Raw genomic sequence first — 20,646 nt, forward strand, 5'->3', positions numbered from 1 at the left:
CCAGGGCGGCATGTGTTGTCGTTTCCTAACGGCAATCGATTGAATCGAAGGGGGTCAGTCGGCAGCATGGAGGCAGTCCCCCGGGGGTGGGCAGGCAGTGGAAGATAAGGCCTTTTCTTCTCACAAAAGGGACCAGAAGCGATTATTAATAAGAGAATGAAACAATCCCGCGGGATACTCTTTCTTCTACCTAATTAATCCGTATCAGTCTGTCTCTCCCCTGGTGAATTCCTTTTCTATTTTCTATCTTTTCTTTTTGCCTGTTTTGCGAAATCTCCCCCCCCACGGACGCTCTTTCTCTTGGCTTGCTTCAGTCAGATGGCACCTGCCTGCAGTTTGGGAGTATTGGAGGCTCTCTATAATCCTGGGCCTGATCTTGGCTTGGCGCCTTGTTTCTATTGATAAGCGCATCGATTGCACCATATTGTTTTTTTCTGTGTCTGAGCGAGTCGCACACATTATAGTGGGGGTTCAGCGATTAAATATGAAGAATCTTGACCATCACCTCGGTTGGAATTCAGTTCGTAGTATCAATTTACAACTTGCGAATACAATCTATCAGTCAGAATCACCGTGTCTTGGAAAATGGCCATTACTGGCATGAATTGAAATTAAGTCGCCCAGAAGGCGTCGTCACCATTGATCATGGAAACCTTCTGATGGTACGGGATCAATGATGGACCTGGAGTCGCTGAGCCAACACTCTATCTCTCTCGATGCCCTCCTGGCACCACGAGTGGCTTTCCATTTTGAAGCCTGTTGCACACCTTCCTGGTTCATGTGTTTGTATGCTGCCGATGACATCTACTTATTACTCATTTCCATTCAAGGCATAGGCGATCTACGCTATCTACGTCTTGTCCGCAAACCAAGCATCGAGTCGTGGCCGGGCCCCCGGAGACTGGGGACTCCAGATTTTCGCCGATCTGGGGTAAAGGCTTTTTGGCTAGGGCTGATATGATTACGGAAGAATGTTCTTGACGACTTACATCTCCCTTTGGCATGGCATATGTGTACATCCGAGCTGTCTAAAAACTTTGCTTGGGTGACTGACAAGGAAGCTGCATCAGAGCATGTCAGTATTGAGGCAAGACGAGCATATGTATCCTACTTGATCAGAGTCTATCTCTTGCACAAAATCGAACATGTTGGCGACAAAGCATAAATATGTAATGTAGTACTAATCGTGACAACCCACGGGTGCTAGTCGGGTAACTAGGAAACCACCTGGGCACTGGTGTCAAGGTCTCCCTGCACTTCGGGTCATTAGCTAATGCAATCGGCACATGAGCGTTGCCGGTACACGCGTAAAGTAGTAGGCCATAGCTCCTTGCCGTCAAAGCTGTCCGTCTGTGTAGCATCATCGCCCACTCAGTCGTCCAGGTCAATATAGCTGAACAATCTTGTCGCGACTACTCATTGCCTTGCAGGCAGAACAGTGAATGCAATCATAAAACAATGGGAACAGAGTTCAGTCATTTGGATCGGTGCAGCATGTTCCGGACGGCAGAATGCATGCAATTGGCCCTTTGGGGAGAACTCTCGCAGTGACGAGGCAGCTCGGAATCAAGGTTGGGGAGCTTTTTAGCTTGGGTGCTTGGCTAGAGGAAGCTCAAAAGATAAACCCTAAGGTAGAGGGCACATGATTTTTTGCAGTTTTTGTTCACTAATAAGCGAGATGTGCAAAAAAGAGGGCAGCTAATGCACGGACCACATTGACCACAAGCCGCAAACTGACAGTGAAGGCATTGAACCCCACCCAAGCAACCAGCCACCAAACAGCAGCTTGAACACCTGTAGCAGGGCACCAAAGCACCTTTTTGCAGTGGAAGCAAAGACCCAACACTGGGGACGGGAGACGGAACAAGGAAGAGAAAAAAAAAAAATAGCGAGCCCACACACATTGAGCTGATTACAACTGGGTTTTGCGCAGCCGAAATTTTTCCATTTCCCACCCTCATCCTACCCAATCCCGCCGCGGCGTCGACGATTTCACTACCACGAGGGTATGACCAGCTGAGGCCGTATCCTTTCCACAGCCGACCATCAATCCTTCATTGACCGATCGTTATCCTTCATAGCTACGCCTTGCTGAAAGGCGAATAACATCGGCGCCACAATGTCGGTCGCCTCCAAGGTACGTTTTGTGTGATCCTGTCGTCGTTGTCTTCCCACACCTTCTCCCACCAGCTTCGTGCGGTTGCGTATGTGTCCGGGTGTGCGTAATGTGCGTTTTGTGTGTCGACAAATATCAACCACACGAGGGCATATTCCCGTACAGCTTAGGTCCTTGCCCGCATCGCTGACCATCAATCCTTCCTACGACAAACATGTCATTGTCCCAATGGGTTCTTGTTTCTACAGTAGAAAGCCGTCATCATAGCTCATCCCCAATTCCCCTCGCACCTCTGCCGTTAACACATGGCTAACAATTGTGGTTTAGAACCTGTTTGACCTCCTCGGTATGATACTCCACTCGAGCAAAGCTAGACAAGGACGCGAGACGACTCGCCGCTCCCAAGATGATTGGAACTTTGGCTAACCGGAAGCCGCTGCTACAGGCAATGACATCGAGGATGGCGAAGCCAACAAGGGTCCCGTGAAGACAGTCGACAAGATTGCTCCTCGCACCACCAAGCGCGACGTCGAGCCCGTGGCCCCGTCGAAGCCTGCTTCCGCCAACACCGGACGCCGTGGACCTGGAGGCAACGAGGGAGGTTCGTACATTGCCTCTCTAACATGCCATCAACGAACGTAGACAAGCTAACACCACTGAAGCTTTCCGTGATAGAAACGCTGGCCACTCTGCCAACCAGCGAAGAACCACCGACGAGGCTCCTCGTGGCGGTTCCCGTGGCGGCCGTGGTGCCCGTCAACGTGGTGGTATGTATTCATCTACTTGCGGGAATTTCTGCGCGAGATCCCTCAATCAGCTATAGCAATCACTAACTTTTTGAATTCTAGGCCGTGGTGGTGGCTACCCCCGCGATCGCGATGACCGTCACACTAAGGGTCTGGCCAGGTAAATTTCCGAATATGCCCGCGTTCATGGTGACAAAGTGCTGACTGGCTTATTTTGTAGCGGTTCCGAGAAGCAGGCTGCCCAGTCTTGGGGCGCCCAGGAGGGTGCTGCCGAGCAGAAGGACGAGCAGGCTGGCGAGGAGATTGCTCAGACCGAGCTGAAGGAGGCTATTGCCGAGGACGGTGAGGGTATCGAGAACCCCGCCGAGCCGGAGAACAAGAACATCTCCTACGAGGACTACCTCGCTCAGCAGGCTGAGAAGAAGCTTGCCCTCGGTGGCTCCCTCAACGTCCGCAAGGCCAACGAGGGCTCCAAGACCGACAAGAAGTGGTCCGCTGCCAAGGAGCTCGTCAAGGACGAGAGCGAGGACTTCATCGCTGCCAGCGCCGGCAAGACCAAGCGCGAGCGTGAGCGCAAGCAGAAGGCTGTTGTCGACATCGACCACTCCTTCGTTGAGCAGGACCGTCCCCGTGGCGGTGCCCGTGGTGGACGTGGTGGCCCCCGTGGTGGCCGTGGTGAGGGTCGTGGACGCGGTGAGGGCCGTGGCCGTGGCGCTCCCCGTGGTGGCCGCAGCGAGAACCCTGCCGTCAACCCCAGCGATAAGAACGCTTTCCCCAGCCTCGGCGCATAAGCGGTTGAACACAAGGTCTTCCACCAAGAGCTGGACGTCAGATATCACTGCGCTTCTCAGCCTCTACAAGCGATACTTGGGGATGTTGGGCTCGAACATCCGTACAAATCACCCAGTCATCGAAAACAGTAGTTTGTGGTGATGCCATGCATTGCCTTACCGAGCAAATACCAAAATGAGAAAATAAAAGTTTCCTTATCACCAAACTTGAGTCCGGTGTGGAAAATGGTTGGCCCAGCAAGGAGTCCATTCTGTTCGCATTGTAAGGTTAGATTTGGTCGTCAATTGATTTGTACTCTTCATTGTCTCGTTTGCTATATATCACTCGGACGGTGATCTAACACTTGTATGCAAGATTGCGCTGGTCACTCAAATGATACCAGGAAGGCCAAGAGTGCCGTCTTGAACCTCAGTTGGGACTTGTGCCGATACTGGGATTGAATGCGCTAGGGTTTGAGTCCGAGTACGATGCCCGCTTCCGACAAAGGGTAGATCATGACACCGGCCTCTTGTGAGCAGTTGTTCTTGTCAGGACTAAAGCAATGTCAGGAGTAAGGCGACTGAATTATCTAACAGATGTCTAGTAATTTCTCCATGGTATTGTTTCGTATAAGAACACTTTATTGAGCTACCTATCTTTGCCAGAGCCTGCCATCACAACCGACCGACGGTCTATAGTCTACCACACCATGTGTCGCTCTATTCATCGATGCCTACTTCTTTTGGAACAATCAGAGCACGGCAATTTTCTCGAGGGACTATACAGGAGGTGACAGCCCGTCCATTAATTTGACATTTTGGATCATAACCGAGACTGTTTTAAATGCAGGTCACTGACTTACCTGCGGGAACTGTTGAGCATTGACATGCCAGTTGTGGAAAAGAGCCAATTGGTTTCTCTATTTGCTCCTATGGACGTTGGACAAGAACTTCCTGAACAAAAGAAAAACGTGCTTGTTTCTTTTTTTTCCGTTGTTTGACTGTCCTGTAGTAAGGCCTTGTTAGGACCAGAACAATGGAAATATGTTCTGTTTCGTTGTCTTGCCGTCAAGACATGGAATACGCTCTTGTATAAATACTCCCAGAATAGCCCCCGACAATTGCTACAACTAGACCAGAGAATCGCAAAACAGACAACCCGAGGAGAATATATATACTGACTAAAACAAATTATAACAAGAAGCTAGTCTTCTCGAGTCACGGCTATATCTGCGAGGTCAGGTGGAACGATAATCCTTCCTCAGCCCTTTAGCAGACCACTGAATCCATGAAGGGCAAAGGAGTAGGTAAGGGATTAACAACACGGGATTAAGGAAGGAAGAGATACAAAAAAAAAANAAAAAAAAAATACAGCATGAAGTTTGAGACTCGTACCACCCAACAGGCCGCCTCGGCTACATCCTCATCTCATCCTCGCCAACCTCCTAGACCCAGCCTCAACCGCGAGAACGCGAGCCTCGAGTCTTGCACCTCGCCCGCCCCAAACTATCCGCACAAGACCCGCGCCCGCGCCGGCAACATCATTATCGCCTGCCCATGCCGGGATGCAACGGTAAGCCGTACCATGAACAGCAGCAGCAGCAGCAGCAAGAATAATGACGATCAAGAAGATACCAACGTCGTCGTGACATGTTCCACTGCCGCGGGCTACATGGCTGCTGCCGCCGCCGCCACCGCCGCCGCCGCCACGCAGGAGCAAGTATCAGAGGGTAGCAAGCAACTGGTCGACGACGACAATGACGAAAAGGGCCACGATGCTGATGACGAATGGGCCGACGAGTCGTTTGATTCTGATGCTGTACCTATCCGACTTGGTTCGCGGCTGCGGGCAGGTAGTTGGAGGGGTGATAACTTTGTACGTCCTTGAGAGTGACTGTGGAAATACTCCAATACAGGGCTCGGAGAAGGTAAGTAGACCACTATTCGGATATTGAGATACGTTGAGTTGGTACTGGACAACAAATAGATGACGTCCTGCTGGTTAGTAGCCCCCTGAAAAGTCTTTACGGAAATAGTCCTCGAAATGACGTGCCAGATCGGAAATACGATGTACGGGTTTCTGAAATTTACATAGAATGACCAGAGAGTTCAATCGCAGCACTTGTCACGAGAGGAGTTTGCATGCACTGTTTCATATATATGCCTGGGAGTTGTTTGGTCACCAGATTGATAGCTGCGTTCCAAATCATGAGAATGAATCTTAAAAAGCTGGTTTTGTTCCAGCTCGCATATATACCGCGAGGCCAGTTAGCTGGCCTCCTATAATGCGATCATCTCTCAAACAAGTTGCTTCCCTTATGCATGGCAGAAAGCAAATGGGTATCGTTCTTGCAAGCATCCGTACACCTGAATCGTCATGAATTCCTTCTTTCTTTCCTTTGTGTCTGTGTCTGTCTCTTTTAGTTTCTCAAATCATAAAAACGCCAAAGCCATGCTGGGTGTGTGCTCCTTGCAAATGTGTAAAAAGAAAAAACGCCAATCGTACTCCTTCTCAAATCTGTCTCAAAGCAGGGTCCAGAAGACCACCAAGGTCGTTGGGTCCAATCAATTGGCGCATTTCTGCCTCGTCATGTCGCCATTCCTCGGCCTCGGGAAAGTAGTTCTGACCGTGAGGTGTTGCGGGGTGAGAGTAACCCCAGTGTTCATCTAGACCCGGTGTGACCGGGTTACTAGTGAACGGAGAGGGAATCTCGAATCCCATCAAGTTGGGGTCAGGGATGCTACTCATACTAAAGTCCTGCTCGAGCGTGTCTGACATATTGATGTCAAAATGGGTGTGCAGATGACTCTGCATTTCAGCTTGCTGGGCAAACTTCAGAGAACAACCCAGCCAAGAGCATGAAATGGTGCGTCGAGCCGTTTCGCTAGTGCTGGTAAGCTGGCCAAGCATATCCCGAGGCATCTGCATATCTTGACGGATGGGCATCTCTGCACGTGGAGGAAGGGGACGCGGAATGTCCATGTGAACATGACGAATGTGCTTCTCCAGACTGGCCTTTGTAGCAAAGCCACCTCCGCATCCGTCGCTCAAAGGCCAGCTGCTCAAGTCCTTGGCGCTGCTGACATCAAATTGGCCACAGACGTAGCGAACACCGTCATGGAAGCTCCTGATGTGAGCCTGGAGATTAGACTGCTTGCTGAAGACCTTGCCGCAGCCCTCGCGAGTACAGACGACAGACTTGCGAACTTCTTGAAGGTTGCTGGCGTGTTCGAGTTCCGTGTGTGTCTCCATGGCATCTCTAGTGGGGAAGATCTGATCGCAGAAAGTGCAGCTGATATGGGCCTTCTTCATGTGGTGTTGCAGCTGGTCCATGGTCGAAAAGCCCACGCGATCCGAGGCACCGTCCTTGAGGCCCTTGTTGCACTCTTCGCACCAGAACTTGATATCTGCATGCTCCTTCTCGACGTGGCGTCTTAGGGAAGAGGCAGTGTCGAAGCCGGCATCGCAGCCTTCGTGTTTACACTGGAAAGCAGGCATCTTGAGATGCTCGGCACGAATGTGGCGCTGTAGGGTTTGGTGCTTGCGAAAGGACTGGTTGCAAGGAGGAAAGTCTCGGCAACGAAAGCGTTCCTGTCCCTCATGGACAAGTTGGTGGCGGCGAAGACGAGTGCTAGTCAAAAAGCTCTTTCCACAGCCGGGCTCCTGGCAAGTGTGCTTTCGCTCGGTAGAATGGGATCCTCCGAGATGCTGCTTCAAGTGCTTCTCTTCGAGGTACGACTTGTCGCAACCATCGTGAGGGCACTTGAAAGGTCGCTCATTGGTGTGGGACCGCAGGTGAGCAGTCAAACGAGCGGGACGGTTGAAGGCCTTCTCACAGCCGGGCCAAGTGCATCTGATCGTCTTGAGATCAGAGGGGAACTTCTTGCGAGGCGATGGTGCTGATGTCGGAGTCACGGTAGTAGCAATGGTATCGGGCGTCGAGGCACTGTTGAGATCATCGTCATGGTCGGAGAAGTCGGAGTCCCTGGCATCATCGCCGTCGTCGAAATCGGGATAGGCGTCTGACAGCAACAACAAGTTAGCTCAGGGAGAGGGAGAGAAATCTAGGAGCAGGTCGTAGCAACTGACCATTTGCCAATTGAACATTGGTCGAGGTTCCAGCGGCAAGTCGCCGACTTCTCTTAGGCAAGCCGAACTCCTCGTCGTCGTCGTGAGTCTTGCGCTTCATGGTGTCGATTGTGAGTTTGGGTATCTGAGTAGCCATTCATGCCGTGGAAACCGGACAGCCAGAAAGCTTGTCTGACATAAGAGGCCTTAACCTTGGAGAGCGGCGCAGAGCTAGATAAAGTCAATCCGGTAATGGACGCTGTGCATGATGCGACCGACAGAAGACGACCAGGAAAGACGAGCGAATGCTGCTGCGATGGCGTCGAACAATTGTTGCAGAGCGACCTTTTTTTCGAGAAGAAGAAAAAAGGACCCTTGTGCTAAAATCGTGAATTTGGGTCTCGGCTGTTGGATTGAAAATTGATTTTGACGCGCTACTTCCAAAATTTTAGCGGAGTGCCGGCCCTCTATCGGGACCACCAGCTTTATCGCGCCAATCAAAGAAACGGCGATCCACTTATCTCTCCACCATCCCGCATTGGAGCCTCGAAGGCCTTTTCCGTCCACCCTTTCCTTTCAGCCTTGCATATGAAATTTTGCATTCCACTGTCACAAGTCCAGCTGCCCATTGAGTTGCGATCCCGCCCACACACCAAACAAACACACCACTCTCGAGCTCCATTTCTTTTTTTGAACAAACACTTACTTGCCCAACATGTCTGACTACGGTGGCGATGACGATGGCAGAGATGACGATGTCGGCGGGTATGTTTGCTGCCGCGTTTTCTTCTTTCCAAAGCAATCTAGCGCGCGCGCGCGCGCCTTGATCACCGCTAACCGGATCGCGATAGTGACGAGCCCATGTTCGAGGACGAGGAGGATGTTGTCGACGACTTTGATGACGAGGTGCCCGAGGAAGATGAATATGGCAAGACTCGCGCAGCCGATGAAGAAGAGAACAATGTTGTAGTCTCGGGAGACCCTTCGGCACAGGCAAACCGGGCAAAAGCGGGCGAGAAGTCGCACAAGGACAAGAAGATTCCAAACGAGGAGCGATCAACAACACCATACATGACAAAGTACGAGAAGGCTAGAATCCTGGGCACACGCGCTCTACAGATCAGTATGAATGCACCCGTGTTGGTCGACCTCGAGGGCGAGACGGATCCCCTGCAGATTGCCATCAAGGAGCTGCGGGAGAAGAAGATTCCCTTGATCGTCCGCCGTTACATGCCCGACGGATAGTGCGTATAACGTTCCTGATGCTCAGCTGCGTTGAGACTAACCATGTGACTACAGCTACGAGGACTGGACCTGCGAAGAGCTGCTGCAATAGAGAATGCAAATACCCAGGATGAGAAAAATATTGGCCGTCACGAGTAAATCGGAGCTGCAACTTACGGGTGGACTGCGGGACTGTTTCCGCAAACCCAAGCCAGCTCTGGGTGAGGCAGGGAATTAGGAATGCATTGAGCGAGGCGTTTGTCAACTTTCTTCTCTGGATCGAGCACACTGCCTGATTTGCTCTCTTGTCACATCAAGGAAGTTCAGTTGTAGGCGCACTTCAAGCTCGGAAAAAAAAAAAAGAAATGCGACCGTGTACCCAAGTCAAGACCAGCCCTACGGGAAGCTGGGGCAGTTTACGATCCGTGGCGCCTGCATAGACCATGTCTTTGAGTCATCTGATCTCACATATTGTATCGGAGGTGCAACATCGGGCATACTAGCACCTGCCACCCTGTTCGGGCATTTTTGGCGAGGATTGCAACCATCCAGACGTTGCGTGTCTGTCTAACCTCTATGGTTAATAATGACATTGAGTGGAGATAGACAAATAGCTCACTAGACAAGCTTTCACGAGCATAATGTTATGAGTTTTACTTGCTTTGTAAATTTTGGCCTGGTCAGTGTGTGTTCGTAGTTGTCTTACCCATCCAAGAATACATCAAAACATCGGGTTCTCAGTAATCTTGACGGCTGAAAACTATGTAGTCGTACCCTCTGTGGTGAAATATGGGCGTACAATGTTTGTACATCTACTAAGCAATCATGCCAGCCATAGGCGAGCGGATGAACCAGCTGAAGAGACTGGCGGTAGTATAAGTCGGGTAAGCGTTAGCACAACGGGTGCAAACAATGTCCCGAATATGGCTGTTGGATATTCTCGAATGACCCTGTATTGCAAGTCCTAGTGGATCTAAAAGCTTACATTCTGCAGATCTTGATCAGGCTGTATAATTCGCATTGTAAAATCTATGCAGCTGGTAGCATTGAGCTATCTTACAAGAGTACCTAGGTACATATTGTACAGAGTACCGAAGACTGAGACCATGTTGGCTCCACTCTTGAGGGCCACCAGACGTCCAGGGGATCGACGTACGCCAAGGCTCTACTCTAATTCTTAAATGCTGAAATCCGCCCTGTATTGGCTCTCTTCTCAGTTGGGGTCCCATATTACCGACTCCTCCTGTGAGACCTAGAAAGCCGCTTCCGCGTTCCGCACAACTCACCTACAGTATCTATCTATCTCATCTCGGATCGTAAGTTGGCCTACAGGCATGGACGCTGGATTTTGCTACAGTCGCGCAACACCATGACGTCGTGGTTATGCTTAAAACAGCGACATAACAAAGCCCGTAGTGAAGTCACAGATGAGTTGCTCCATTCAGTAATCAAAGCGCACACCCAAAGGTATCATACTATCAGGGCAGTTGCGCTCGGTGGGTGGTAGCAATGACGGGCTTGACATGCCTCAGCTGGACTCGAAGGAAGAGGGAGAGAAGAGGGAGGCACAAAGCGTGCAGTATAGAATGCAGTGTGATGAACACGAGATTTTACTTCAGCGATAGCAACAGGATCTGTGGACAACCGACCAATAAGAGCTGCACCTTGAGAAAAACCGTTTGCTTTGCAGCATGGTTGCAAAAAAAGGACCAGGGGCCACTTGCAGCATGTATATGCAGCTGCCCGCCTCCCTCGATATTTGTTGTTTGTTCCTATTCGTCGTGGTCGGTGAATTACCTGTCAACTACCTAGAAAGTGTGGTTGGGATCGTGTTGACCCTGGATGGTGCCATTTTTTTTTTCTCTCTTTAAATCTTAGCTTACCATTAGAAGGTCTGCCCTGTCATACTGGACGTATGTGAATTATGTATACGATGTAATTGACATTGCGCTGACCGGCTCGCTTGTGGCTGCTCTTGTCAGAAATCCTACTAATGGAACGGATCCTAGCTAGGCAAACAAAACAAAAAAGTCCAAACTTGTCCCTCGAAACGAGACTGGTCGGGGCGTTCTAGGACCATCCAGGTGGTGGTAGTTCGTATAATCTACATCCATCTCAGCACAGTCCAGCTTACCTAGCAGGAGACTTGACGTTGCTGATCTCCATCAGAAGTTGCCGGTTAGCCTTTTACCTAGGCAGGCAAGCAAGCAAAGGGCGGGTGCGATACAAATAGAATCGCATTCCACAAGTCCAGAAACTGTGTTCTAGATATTGCTTCTTTTTTTTTCTCCCCTTTGCTCACATCTCATCGTCCGACTGTCACGAGCATCATTCCCCCTTCCTACACGATACGACACGACACACACAAACACGACATCTCTCCACGGTAGTACTACATATACGCATTACACACATACAACAACAGCAGATACTATGCAGCTCTCGACGATAATTGCCAGCGTCCTGGCTTCGGCAGCCTCCATCACGGCAGCTCCGACTGCTGAAATCGCAAAGAGGGAGGCTGGTGGTGTAAGTCTATTGCTGTCTACTTTACCTATCTGCCGACAGGCATTTTTTCTGTCCAGATAGTCTTTTGGGGCGCGCGCAATTGCTGATCCTCTCCACAGGTGCTCATCTGCCAAGGTGCCAATGCTACTGGCAACTGCCACTATGAGGTGTACACCATGCAAGAGTGCCACGATCTCCCGGCAAATCTACAGCGCAACGCATCAACTTTTGCCCCCGATGGTGACAATTTCTACTGTTACCCCAGAGCGTTAAGTTTTTTTTTTTTTTTTTTTTTTTCTATAATAAACTATTTCTACGGCAGGCTTTGGTCGGAACCGCCGAATCCTGCCTGGGGAGTCGAGTTTCAGAGGCTGGGCTGCCAATCAACTCGTGTGAATCAGACTAGAGCAACAGGACATCTCTCGCTGACACAAGTGCAAAACGATTTAGTGGAAACTGTTCGCAAATCTGCACTTCACCGACGGGCTGTACTTTTGGTGCAGTCTCTTTCAACAGCCCCGTCAAGTATGACCTGAGCTCGATACAGTGGGACAACTTGATTGGAGCCTTTTCCTGTCACCTCAACGAGACTTCGACATAGACATGGTGGTTCTTTCTAGAACAATGATTGATCTAGATTTCTGGAAACGGTTGGACGCTGTTCCGCTACTGAAAGCGACATGAGAAATGACACATGGAAAAAAAAAAAGGTGTACGGTCTGCTGGTTTCGTTCAGGCGCTCTATAGAAGGACAGGCTGATGTTCTTCAACGCCATCGTCTTGTATCACTTGCAAGGAAGCTCGCAAGAGACTCAACTTGCACTAATGTAATTAATAAAAGGGTATTGACACTACAAAAGTGCACTACGTATACAATTCCAAAAGAAAAACACGAATAGCATGAATGCTGGTGGAGCCCCGGGGGTTCGGCGTTCGGCTTGGCGCACTACAGGTTATGACGCCAGTATCTCGGCGGGGTTTCTCTGGGCAAGCTCTCAGCTCTCAGGCTTAATATCTCCAAGATTGGGAAACTTCTCAGCGGGGTAGCAGCAGCAGCATTGAGCTTCCTGCTCCATCTGCCGGGAGGGGTCCGAATGAATCAACTTCTTTTTAATCAATGGCACTCTTGTAAAAGGCTTGACAGTTTTCATAGTCTAATAGTACTACATTATCTCGAGAGATTGAACTGTGACAACCAATTGGAGCCTTTACTACTTGATAATCCTCGTATCGACAGATCGGAGTCGAATCCGCAGGACATTCATATATACAGACCTCGGAACCGAGTCCGATATCTACCTCTCACTCTACCTAGCTAGGTATACTCAAGCTTTCACTCTTGGGATCACAACTTTTGCATGCTACACAGGATCGCAGCAACACTCACCACGAGACTTCCGAGCTATTCTACTTATCGATTTTTCAGTGTCGTTGCAACAAGACTCAAGATGCCTTTCGAAACCAAGGCCACCATCGCCAGCTGCGGCGGAAAGCTCCTGAAGCTTTCGCACGAGTCCAAGAGCACCAAGACGCCCATGGATGTGAACCTCTATCTGCCGCCAGCTGCCAAGACCCAGAAGGTTCCCCTACTGATCTACCTGTCTGGTTTGACTGTAAGTGACTTTTTTTTTTTCCCGGGTGCCGCTCGATCGAATATTATGCCGTTCATTCGCAGCTCAAGGGTAGCCAAACTCAAGGGCTGGTTCTTGTTGCGGCTGATCGAGCAAACTTGATCGCTTGCCCGTGTACGACGGAATTTCAGTCTGGACCTTGGTCCATGAGAGAGCACCCTTCTCGTCACGATAGTAGCTGACACAATATATCCATTCTAGTGTACACCCCAGAACTGCACCGAAAAGGGCTTCTTCCAGCAGGCCGCCGCCAAGGCCGGCATCGCGGTGCTGTACCCCGACACGTCGCCGCGCGGTGCCAACCTGCCGGGCGAGACGGACGCCTGGGACTTTGGCGCCGGCGCCGGCTTCTACATCAACGCGACACAGGAGCCGTGGTCCGGCCACTACCACATGGAGACGTACGTGCGGGACGAGCTGCCCGAGGCCATCTTTGCAGAGTTTGGTGCGCAGCTCGACAGCAGCCGCGTCTCCATCACCGGCCACAGCATGGGCGGCCACGGCGCCCTGACCCTGTTCCTCAAGAACCCGGGCAAGTACAAGAGCGTCAGCGCCTTTGCGCCCATTTCCAACCCCACCCAATGCCCCTGGGGCGAAAAGGCCTTCTCGGGATACCTGGGCACCGCCGACCGCGAGGGCTGGAAGGCCCACGACGCCACCGAGCTCATCTCGGGCGCCTCGTGGAAGGGCCACGAGATCCCCCTGCTGGTCGACGTCGGCACCGGCGACAACTTTTACAAGCAGGGCCAGCTCCTGCCCGAGAACTTGGAAAAGGCTGCCCGCGATAATGGCATCACCGGCCTCACGGTCCGCTACCAGGATGACTATGATCACTCGTACTTTTTCATCTCGTCATTTGCCGAGGACCATGTCAAGCACGCTGCCAAGTACCTGCTATAGCTGTGTTCTAGATGGGTGTAAATAGTAAATAAAATATTGATAGCTGCAAGCTTTGGATATCGTACACCTTGCCAACATCAGCGTTCCCTGATATTCCTTCTGAAATATCCTCCTGGACCTGCTTCTGCTCTCAAAAACGTGTATCGAAGATATATCAATAAAAACAGCAATATTGTGACAGCCAAAAGGAGATGGTGTCGATACCATGTGCCATGTCCAATTCATTGTGGCGGGATGTTTAATCTTCAACTCGCGCTATGGCATCTCAATATTGTACTCACACGAGGAGACATGATTTTCTTGCAACCTTGTAGCATGCTTCTCTTTTCAACCAACTCGTAGTGACTCGAACATTTGCGCAGGGATATCTAGAAGCAACTTATACAACAAAATCAATCAACCTCTTGCGAGGGAAAAGTCTTCTCAATTGTCCCGCACACACACCCCACGTGGATTTTGGTTTATTGCAACACACTCCTGGTAAATCTCTTTAACTGACTCTCCTGCTTAGCTCGAGGTGGAATCCGTCCTTCTCCAGCTTACTCCGCATCTCAGCCTCAGCGTCTCGCTTGATGCGGTGATAAGCCAACTTTTCGAACCTACTCAGGCCTTTCCACCAATGCTGGCCGGCTTCGTGCTCACTAATCTTCTCAAGGAGATCCGCCGTCTTGACGCGGACGTCCTTGTCTTTGTGGAATAGACCCAATGCCAGGTAGAAAAGCCCAGCATGGGATTCGGGGGCGACTGTGAGCAAGAGACATATCTCGTCATAAGAAAATACATGCTTGGAAAAGGCCAGGTAAATCTCCCGACTCTGGGCAGGGTTGAGCTTCTGCGTACGCAGACGATCATGCATGTGATGGAGGTCAAGACCCTTCAGGGGGCGAATCGTGTAGATCTGAGCAAGGTCCTGTCTCGACTGTTAGTCTTTTGATATGTGATATAGAGAGGTGTGCACATTCGTACCTGAATGAAGCTGTAATAGCTTCGGGTATTCCGCCAGCCCTCTATCCTAGACACATTGCCAGCAAGCTCTCTCTGTTTAGCATTGTCGTCTGCCCACACATAACCGTGCCCGCTGATCCCGATATTGCTAGTGTCTGCATCATCGCCGCCAATGTATAATGCACTTGCGCCGTACACGCTCTCTTCAAAAGCTGCAGCTATTCTCGTAAATTTGACCACCCAATCGCGGAGTTTGGCACGGATTACTCGTTCGCCAAGTCTTGCGGCGATGCCCTTGAGAATATCATTCATAAAGACCACATCTCCGGTCAAGTCAGTACTAGAGCTTGAGCCACTGACGAGATTAGCGTGTGCTGGATGTTGTTGCTGGAAATAGGCCAGGCCTTCAGTGGTGGCAGCTGGTTCGATCTTGCTACTGATCTTGATTCTTCCGCTCGGAATATCGCAAAGAATATCCCACCACTCTGGGTGAAGCTCAAAGGTTGGGTTGGTCACTCCAGCAATAAAGCCTGGGACATTCAGCAAGTCGTCGATTTTGGTCAGATCGGTGTAGGGAAAGGCAAAGCGGGTAAAGCCTCTCAAAACTCCGCCAGATGCCAGAGCACATGCTGCCAAGACCGCTTCTGCAACGTCTCCGGAAGGCATATTGTGGCCAAGGAAGATGATTCGCTTTTGTGTCAGTAGCGCGTTCGCCAGGACTATGATTGGATGTGTGCTGGGTCCATTCGTTGTCAAGTGAGGATGTACCGGGAATGGCTGTGGCGCTTTGGCGTGTGGTTCCGAAAACGTCTGGATCAGTTTGATAATTGAGAAGTCTCCCACCGTCTCTGGCATGACGGCTGTTGGTACCTTGACGGGAATCGGGATTCCCTTGTAAAGCACCTTGCTTTCAAACTCGTGAGTATCTCGCGGCAATGCGTAGCCTGATGATCCTTCCAAGTGAGCCTTGGTGCCCGCGCGAGAGATTCCGTGTAGTTTGGGTGGACTCATGCTTGCGTCGAGTGGCTCAGTGACCGAACCTTCACGATCCTCTGCCATTCGCATCTTAATCATTTGGCCGAACTTTTCGACAAAAAGATCCTTGTTGTCACTGGCCAACAGGAGATTCCGCTCCAGAAGGCTCAGCTTTGGCATGAGCGATAAATCCATGTTGTTGACTGCATCGTAAAGCATGGACAAGGTCTCGGGGACCGGCGATTTGAAGTACTCTTCTAATGCAAGTAGGAGAAGCGGCTGCTCAAAAGTCAGTTATCCTGGTGATGGGATCGAGATCCGATTCGCAGCACTCAACGAACCTTGTATATGTGCAAGAAGGGATGCCGTGTGCATATCGCCATAGCCTTGACTATCGCACCTCTTTTGACGCTCTTGTCGTGTTTTGTATTCACCAGATTTAGGACGTAAACCAATGGAGGGCCCTCGCCGCCTTCTGGCTCTTCATCGCTCGTTTCATCGTCGTCATTCATGTCGTCTTCGTCGTCGTCGTCGATTTCCTCGTCAGCAGAGCTCTCGTCGTTTTCGTCAATTAAGCCTGCCGCGCGATCACGTCTCCGTTTCCTTCTTTCCTTGTTCTCTTTCTTCTTATTTGCTTCCTCCTCCTCTTCCTCCTGTGTACTATCCTTGTGCAGGAAGAAGATGGTCCAGTCCTGGTTGCGCGCATGGGCCTGGTCCGGCAACATGAGCTCTGCTAGCATGTGCTCATCACCGGTGATGGCCACCGGATATTGATGCTCCATGACCGGACCCCGGTCAATGTCGAAAGAGGCGACCAGTATATATTCGACATGATTTGCGGTTGACCCCCGAGGATACTGTGGACGTAATTTCCTGGGCGGATGAGCCTCAGGATTGGTCCGCTTCGGGGGTGCAGAGAGCGACGAGTGCTGCGAAGAAGCCACCGTCCTGCTTCCAATGGACGACGTCTTGTTCGATTTGGAGCTGGGGTCGGATATACGATCGAGGTCAGAGTGGACAGGTGGCTGCGGCGACCTTGAAGGCTGCCTCGAGTGATGCGACATTTGTGAAGGCGATCGTGACGGTGGAAAGGACGACAGTGATGCGCGGGGATTCGCGGGAGCGGCATGGCCGTTCTGTTGTATGGACTGGTTCGTGTTCGTTCGCGACATGAACGGTCGCCCAACTCCCGAGACCGAAGCCATGCTGTGAAAAAGCTGCTCCTACCTATCTATCGGTAGCCCGTCCCGCACAAGACGGTGCTTGCGTCGTGTATTGATACTGTTGTATTGGCGAGTACTCGTACAGGACAGACAGGGAAGCAGCAGCAGCAGATCCTCTGCAGGCTTCGCTACCCAGTGACACCTGACGAGGACTATTTGTCGCTCACTCGCTGGCTTTGGAGATGTAGCAGCTGCACCGACCGTCTTCCCTGTGCAACGGTGATGGCTGCAGCGCGCGGCGTCGTATTCTCTTTGGATTTGGTGGTGTATGGAGTCAAAAGAGACTCAACTGGGGAGGGGGGGAATCTGTGCTGGGGTGTCTAATTAAGACTGACTGGCTGCTGCTGCTACTACCTACTACTGCTACTACTACTACAAGTTGACCCTGGGCCTGGTATCGGAAGTAGGTATGCAGTGTTTTAGGCACTTTGACGGAGTATCCCCATGCCCGCCAAAACCGCCCGGAAGTAAAAGGGGTTCCAACGTTGCAAGGAGATCAGCGTGGTTCGTTCCCAATCGCGGACAGTGAAAGTGGACGTGCGCTCGAAACGGTATTGGTTGCGGCTCTTGCCTGTCACTTTGGGTGTGATCCATCCACTAGAGTCTCCATCACATTACGAAACAATTCCCACCGGTTCAAACATGCGATTGAGGATCCAATGGACGAACTTTGACGAGGACTGGGGTTGAGAGCTGAAGATGAGTCGGCGGTAAAAGAAGATAGCCACTGAGGGGGAGGGCGGCCGAAACGCGAGACACGGTCTGCATCACTACAGAGCACTAAAAAGATTAGGATAAAGCCCGTAAGACAAGGCTCATCTCTCGCATTCTTAAATGTATTCAGCGAGGTACTATATCAACGGGTGACGCCAGTAGCGCCGTCGCCCCTTTCACATGCCGGCAACAACAGCTATCTTGATGCTCTGGTCGTCGTACACGACCATGCTGGTGCTTGAATATAGATTAGGCGAGTATAACAAATATAACGACAGCTGGTATGTGGAAGCTGCTGACGTGCAGTGCCAGGACCCTGAAAATGGGGACCCCTGCTGCCAGTAGTAATTTATAAACCCACCAAGAAAAAAAAAAGAAAATTAGAGCGTTCCTGGCAGTCAAGTCATCTGGTGACAGGTCCAAAGCAGGAGAGAAAACCCAATTTCACATTGGGCCAGTTATTAGCGCAACCCGCTAGAAGAGGATGGAGTGATATCGTGGGTTGTGGATGCCACACCTTTTTTCTGGACTTCTGCAGCCCTTGGGCCAGTCAAGGGCAAACAAAAATCTTGGACATGTTGAGTAGAGCTTTGGAGGCAAGGAGGCATCCCGAGCATCTACACCTCCTCCAGCATTATAAACGTTAGATCGGTACCAAGCCCCATATTTGGATCCAGTGATTTACCACGTACTCTCCCATATATTTTGTGCTGCTCAATACTGGCTGTTATAGAGGTTCTTCGCCCGGTGCCCACACCAGTTGCTAGAAATTTTTATCAGCCGTATCGTACCATAGAAAGGATAAGGGAAGATACCAGACACACCAGAGCAAAGAAATATGGGGCATGTACTGATCTAACGTATATTATGCTGGAGGAGGTGTAGCGATTCATTAGTTTGCCGATTCTACCGAACTACTTGATACACTGCCGACACCAACCTCTGGTTATGGAAGTGGTGAATGTTCCAGAGCATCAGTTTGGTTGGCTGGGTCAATGTATTGGAGGCAATGCAGCCAATTTCGGATAGTCTCTGGAGGCCTAAACATCTGAAGTCAAAATCGTCAAAAACGTCATGGCCTTGATGTCCAACTGAATAAATATCCACAAGCTTTTGAGAAGAAAGGCAATCAATCGAATTGACGTATGAAATAGCATCTGGTGCCCAAAATCAGGTTGAATCCCCATACTATCGACATTCTCCCATTGGAGAGCTGAGCAGCAGTGACGCCCATCATGATGGGGGGGGGGCTGGAGCCAGGTCGCCAGGCGCCCAGCTTCTGGGCCTCGAGTAGTGTCGTGCCAAGCCCACAAGGTTACTTCGATCCCCCGCCATCGAGCCCCAGACGGTCAGTCGTGATCCGTGCCAACCTCGCCCAACCACGAGAGGTGCTGGTTCGTTGTCCGGCCACTGTTTATCTCCTCGCTCGCAGCCTCATGGCATCGCCACAACAAGTAAATACATGCGCAGCTGCAATTCAAGAAAATTTGCTGAGATCATCATCACAGCCATCACACGTCCATGAAAAAGAAAGGACAAGAATTCTTTACTTTGCACAAGATACCCTGTTTGATTGTATTGTCCATTCCAGCAATATTCCCCCGGCGAGCCCGACATCCGTTCGCATTGTTTACTTTTGCAATCAGAGATATTTTAGTTCAAACATCTCAATCCACTCAGCTTACACCATGGTATGACGTCCCATGTGGAGAAAATCAGAGATGAATCAATCGTGCTAACTCTAGACCCTCTCGTACCTTACATAGGCCATGTCAGCTGCGTACAAACCATCTCCTCTTGGCTACGGATCACCGCGAAGCTCTCCCTTTCGCAGACCCGAATCGCCTGCTGCATCGTCGCCACTCAGACAGTCAACACCACCCGGTACACCTTCGAGGATCGGTCACTTGCGCTCTCCATCACGACTAGGAAGCGATTCAACGCCAGTAAAAGCCGCTCCAACTTCACCAGACTTTACTCGATCTAGGCCACTGCCGCAGCCAGAAAACATGGCCAGTCCACGCCTTGGTTCACCGGTATCAATCAGATCGCAGGCGCCAGCGGCTGCAACAGGAGGTAACGCACTGTCGCAGCTACAACCACAACAACTTCGAGTCCTGAGGGATGGTTTCCAGATCCTTGATAGGGACAGCGATGGCTCTGTCAACAGAGAGGATGTTGCCGATATGATGAACCAGCTGGGTAGGTTCAAGAAACCGTTGATTTTGCTGCACCCGACTCTTTTGCTGATATCAATGCACTCCCAGGCATGACGCCCAGTCAATCAGAGCTTTCGCAATTCTTCCCACCAGGTGGACCGCAAAACATGACACTCGCCGTATTTCTAAATAGTATAGCGAATACGCTATCGGCCATGTCGCCCAGCAGTGAACTGTTGTCAGCCTTCTCCGCCTTTGACGACGACGACAGTGGTCAGGTCGATCTTGCCGAGCTGCGGGATGCATTGCTCCATACAGCCCCGGAGCCGGGCGAGAGCGCATTATCACCGCACGAGGTGGAAAAGATCATGGCTAGTTTCAGCGGACGAAGAGCCTTCAGCAAGAGCACAATGTCGGCAGGTGTATCAAGGAAGAAGGGTGAAGTCTTCAAATACCAGGATTTTGTAAACTCCATCGTCGGGGGCAGCGGGGCGGCGGAGCCAGCGCCTAGCAGCAGTGGTTCCGAGCAAAGTGAAGGATGAGTTGGCGAGTGCTGCTGCATAAGCGGAGCCGGCGTTCAGGCGTATCAACATCAACGTTCTCAATCATGTATATTTGTCTAACAGGAAAGGAGAAATGTAATCTACCATAGGCGGGAAGACTGGG

The 20,646-nt window shown here is 50.9% G+C and overlaps 7 protein-coding genes across 7 annotated transcripts; 5 read left to right on the forward strand and 2 right to left on the reverse strand.

Annotated features, from left to right (window-relative positions):
• Positions 1 to 2,119: 2,119 nt before the first annotated feature.
• Positions 2,120 to 3,653, forward strand: PFICI_11499 (uncharacterized protein; the record flags this gene model as incomplete). Its single annotated transcript, XM_007840080.1, has 6 exons — positions 2,120 to 2,137; positions 2,444 to 2,462; positions 2,562 to 2,717; positions 2,779 to 2,883; positions 2,965 to 3,022; positions 3,083 to 3,653. 6 exons carry the CDS (start codon positions 2,120 to 2,122, stop codon positions 3,651 to 3,653), a joined length of 927 nt encoding a protein of 308 aa, XP_007838271.1.
• Positions 3,654 to 5,007: 1,354 nt separating this feature from the next.
• Positions 5,008 to 5,520, forward strand: PFICI_11500 (uncharacterized protein; the record flags this gene model as incomplete). Its single annotated transcript, XM_007840081.1, has 1 exon — positions 5,008 to 5,520. The coding sequence occupies one exon, from the start codon at positions 5,008 to 5,010 to the stop codon at positions 5,518 to 5,520; it is 513 nt and encodes a 170-aa protein (XP_007838272.1).
• A 624-nt stretch (positions 5,521 to 6,144) lies between these two features.
• PFICI_11501 (uncharacterized protein) lies at positions 6,145 to 7,822 on the reverse strand (the record flags this gene model as incomplete). The annotated part of the gene is made up of 2 exons (XM_007840082.1): positions 6,145 to 7,655; positions 7,723 to 7,822. The coding sequence occupies 2 exons, from the start codon at positions 7,820 to 7,822 to the stop codon at positions 6,145 to 6,147; spliced, it is 1,611 nt and encodes a 536-aa protein (XP_007838273.1).
• Positions 7,823 to 8,416: 594 nt separating this feature from the next.
• Positions 8,417 to 9,037, forward strand: PFICI_11502 (DNA-directed RNA polymerase; the record flags this gene model as incomplete). The annotated part of the gene is made up of 3 exons (XM_007840083.1): positions 8,417 to 8,466; positions 8,553 to 8,945; positions 9,001 to 9,037. The coding sequence occupies 3 exons, from the start codon at positions 8,417 to 8,419 to the stop codon at positions 9,035 to 9,037; spliced, it is 480 nt and encodes a 159-aa protein (XP_007838274.1).
• Positions 9,038 to 12,881: 3,844 nt separating this feature from the next.
• Positions 12,882 to 13,964, forward strand: PFICI_11503 (uncharacterized protein; the record flags this gene model as incomplete). Its single annotated transcript, XM_007840084.1, has 2 exons — positions 12,882 to 13,046; positions 13,266 to 13,964. 2 exons carry the CDS (start codon positions 12,882 to 12,884, stop codon positions 13,962 to 13,964), a joined length of 864 nt encoding a protein of 287 aa, XP_007838275.1.
• A 490-nt stretch (positions 13,965 to 14,454) lies between these two features.
• Positions 14,455 to 17,089, reverse strand: PFICI_11504 (Protein mesA; the record flags this gene model as incomplete). Its single annotated transcript, XM_007840085.1, has 3 exons — positions 14,455 to 14,874; positions 14,931 to 16,163; positions 16,226 to 17,089. The coding sequence occupies 3 exons, from the start codon at positions 17,087 to 17,089 to the stop codon at positions 14,455 to 14,457; spliced, it is 2,517 nt and encodes an 838-aa protein (XP_007838276.1).
• Positions 17,090 to 19,590: 2,501 nt separating this feature from the next.
• On the forward strand, positions 19,591 to 20,522 carry PFICI_11505 (uncharacterized protein; the record flags this gene model as incomplete). The annotated part of the gene is made up of 2 exons (XM_007840086.1): positions 19,591 to 20,023; positions 20,089 to 20,522. The coding sequence occupies 2 exons, from the start codon at positions 19,591 to 19,593 to the stop codon at positions 20,520 to 20,522; spliced, it is 867 nt and encodes a 288-aa protein (XP_007838277.1).
• Positions 20,523 to 20,646: the final 124 nt, after the last annotated feature.

Source organism: Pestalotiopsis fici (genome assembly GCF_000516985.1).
Source record: "Pestalotiopsis fici W106-1 unplaced genomic scaffold PFICI_Scf_9, whole genome shotgun sequence".
NCBI lineage: Eukaryota > Fungi > Ascomycota > Sordariomycetes > Amphisphaeriales > Sporocadaceae > Pestalotiopsis > Pestalotiopsis fici.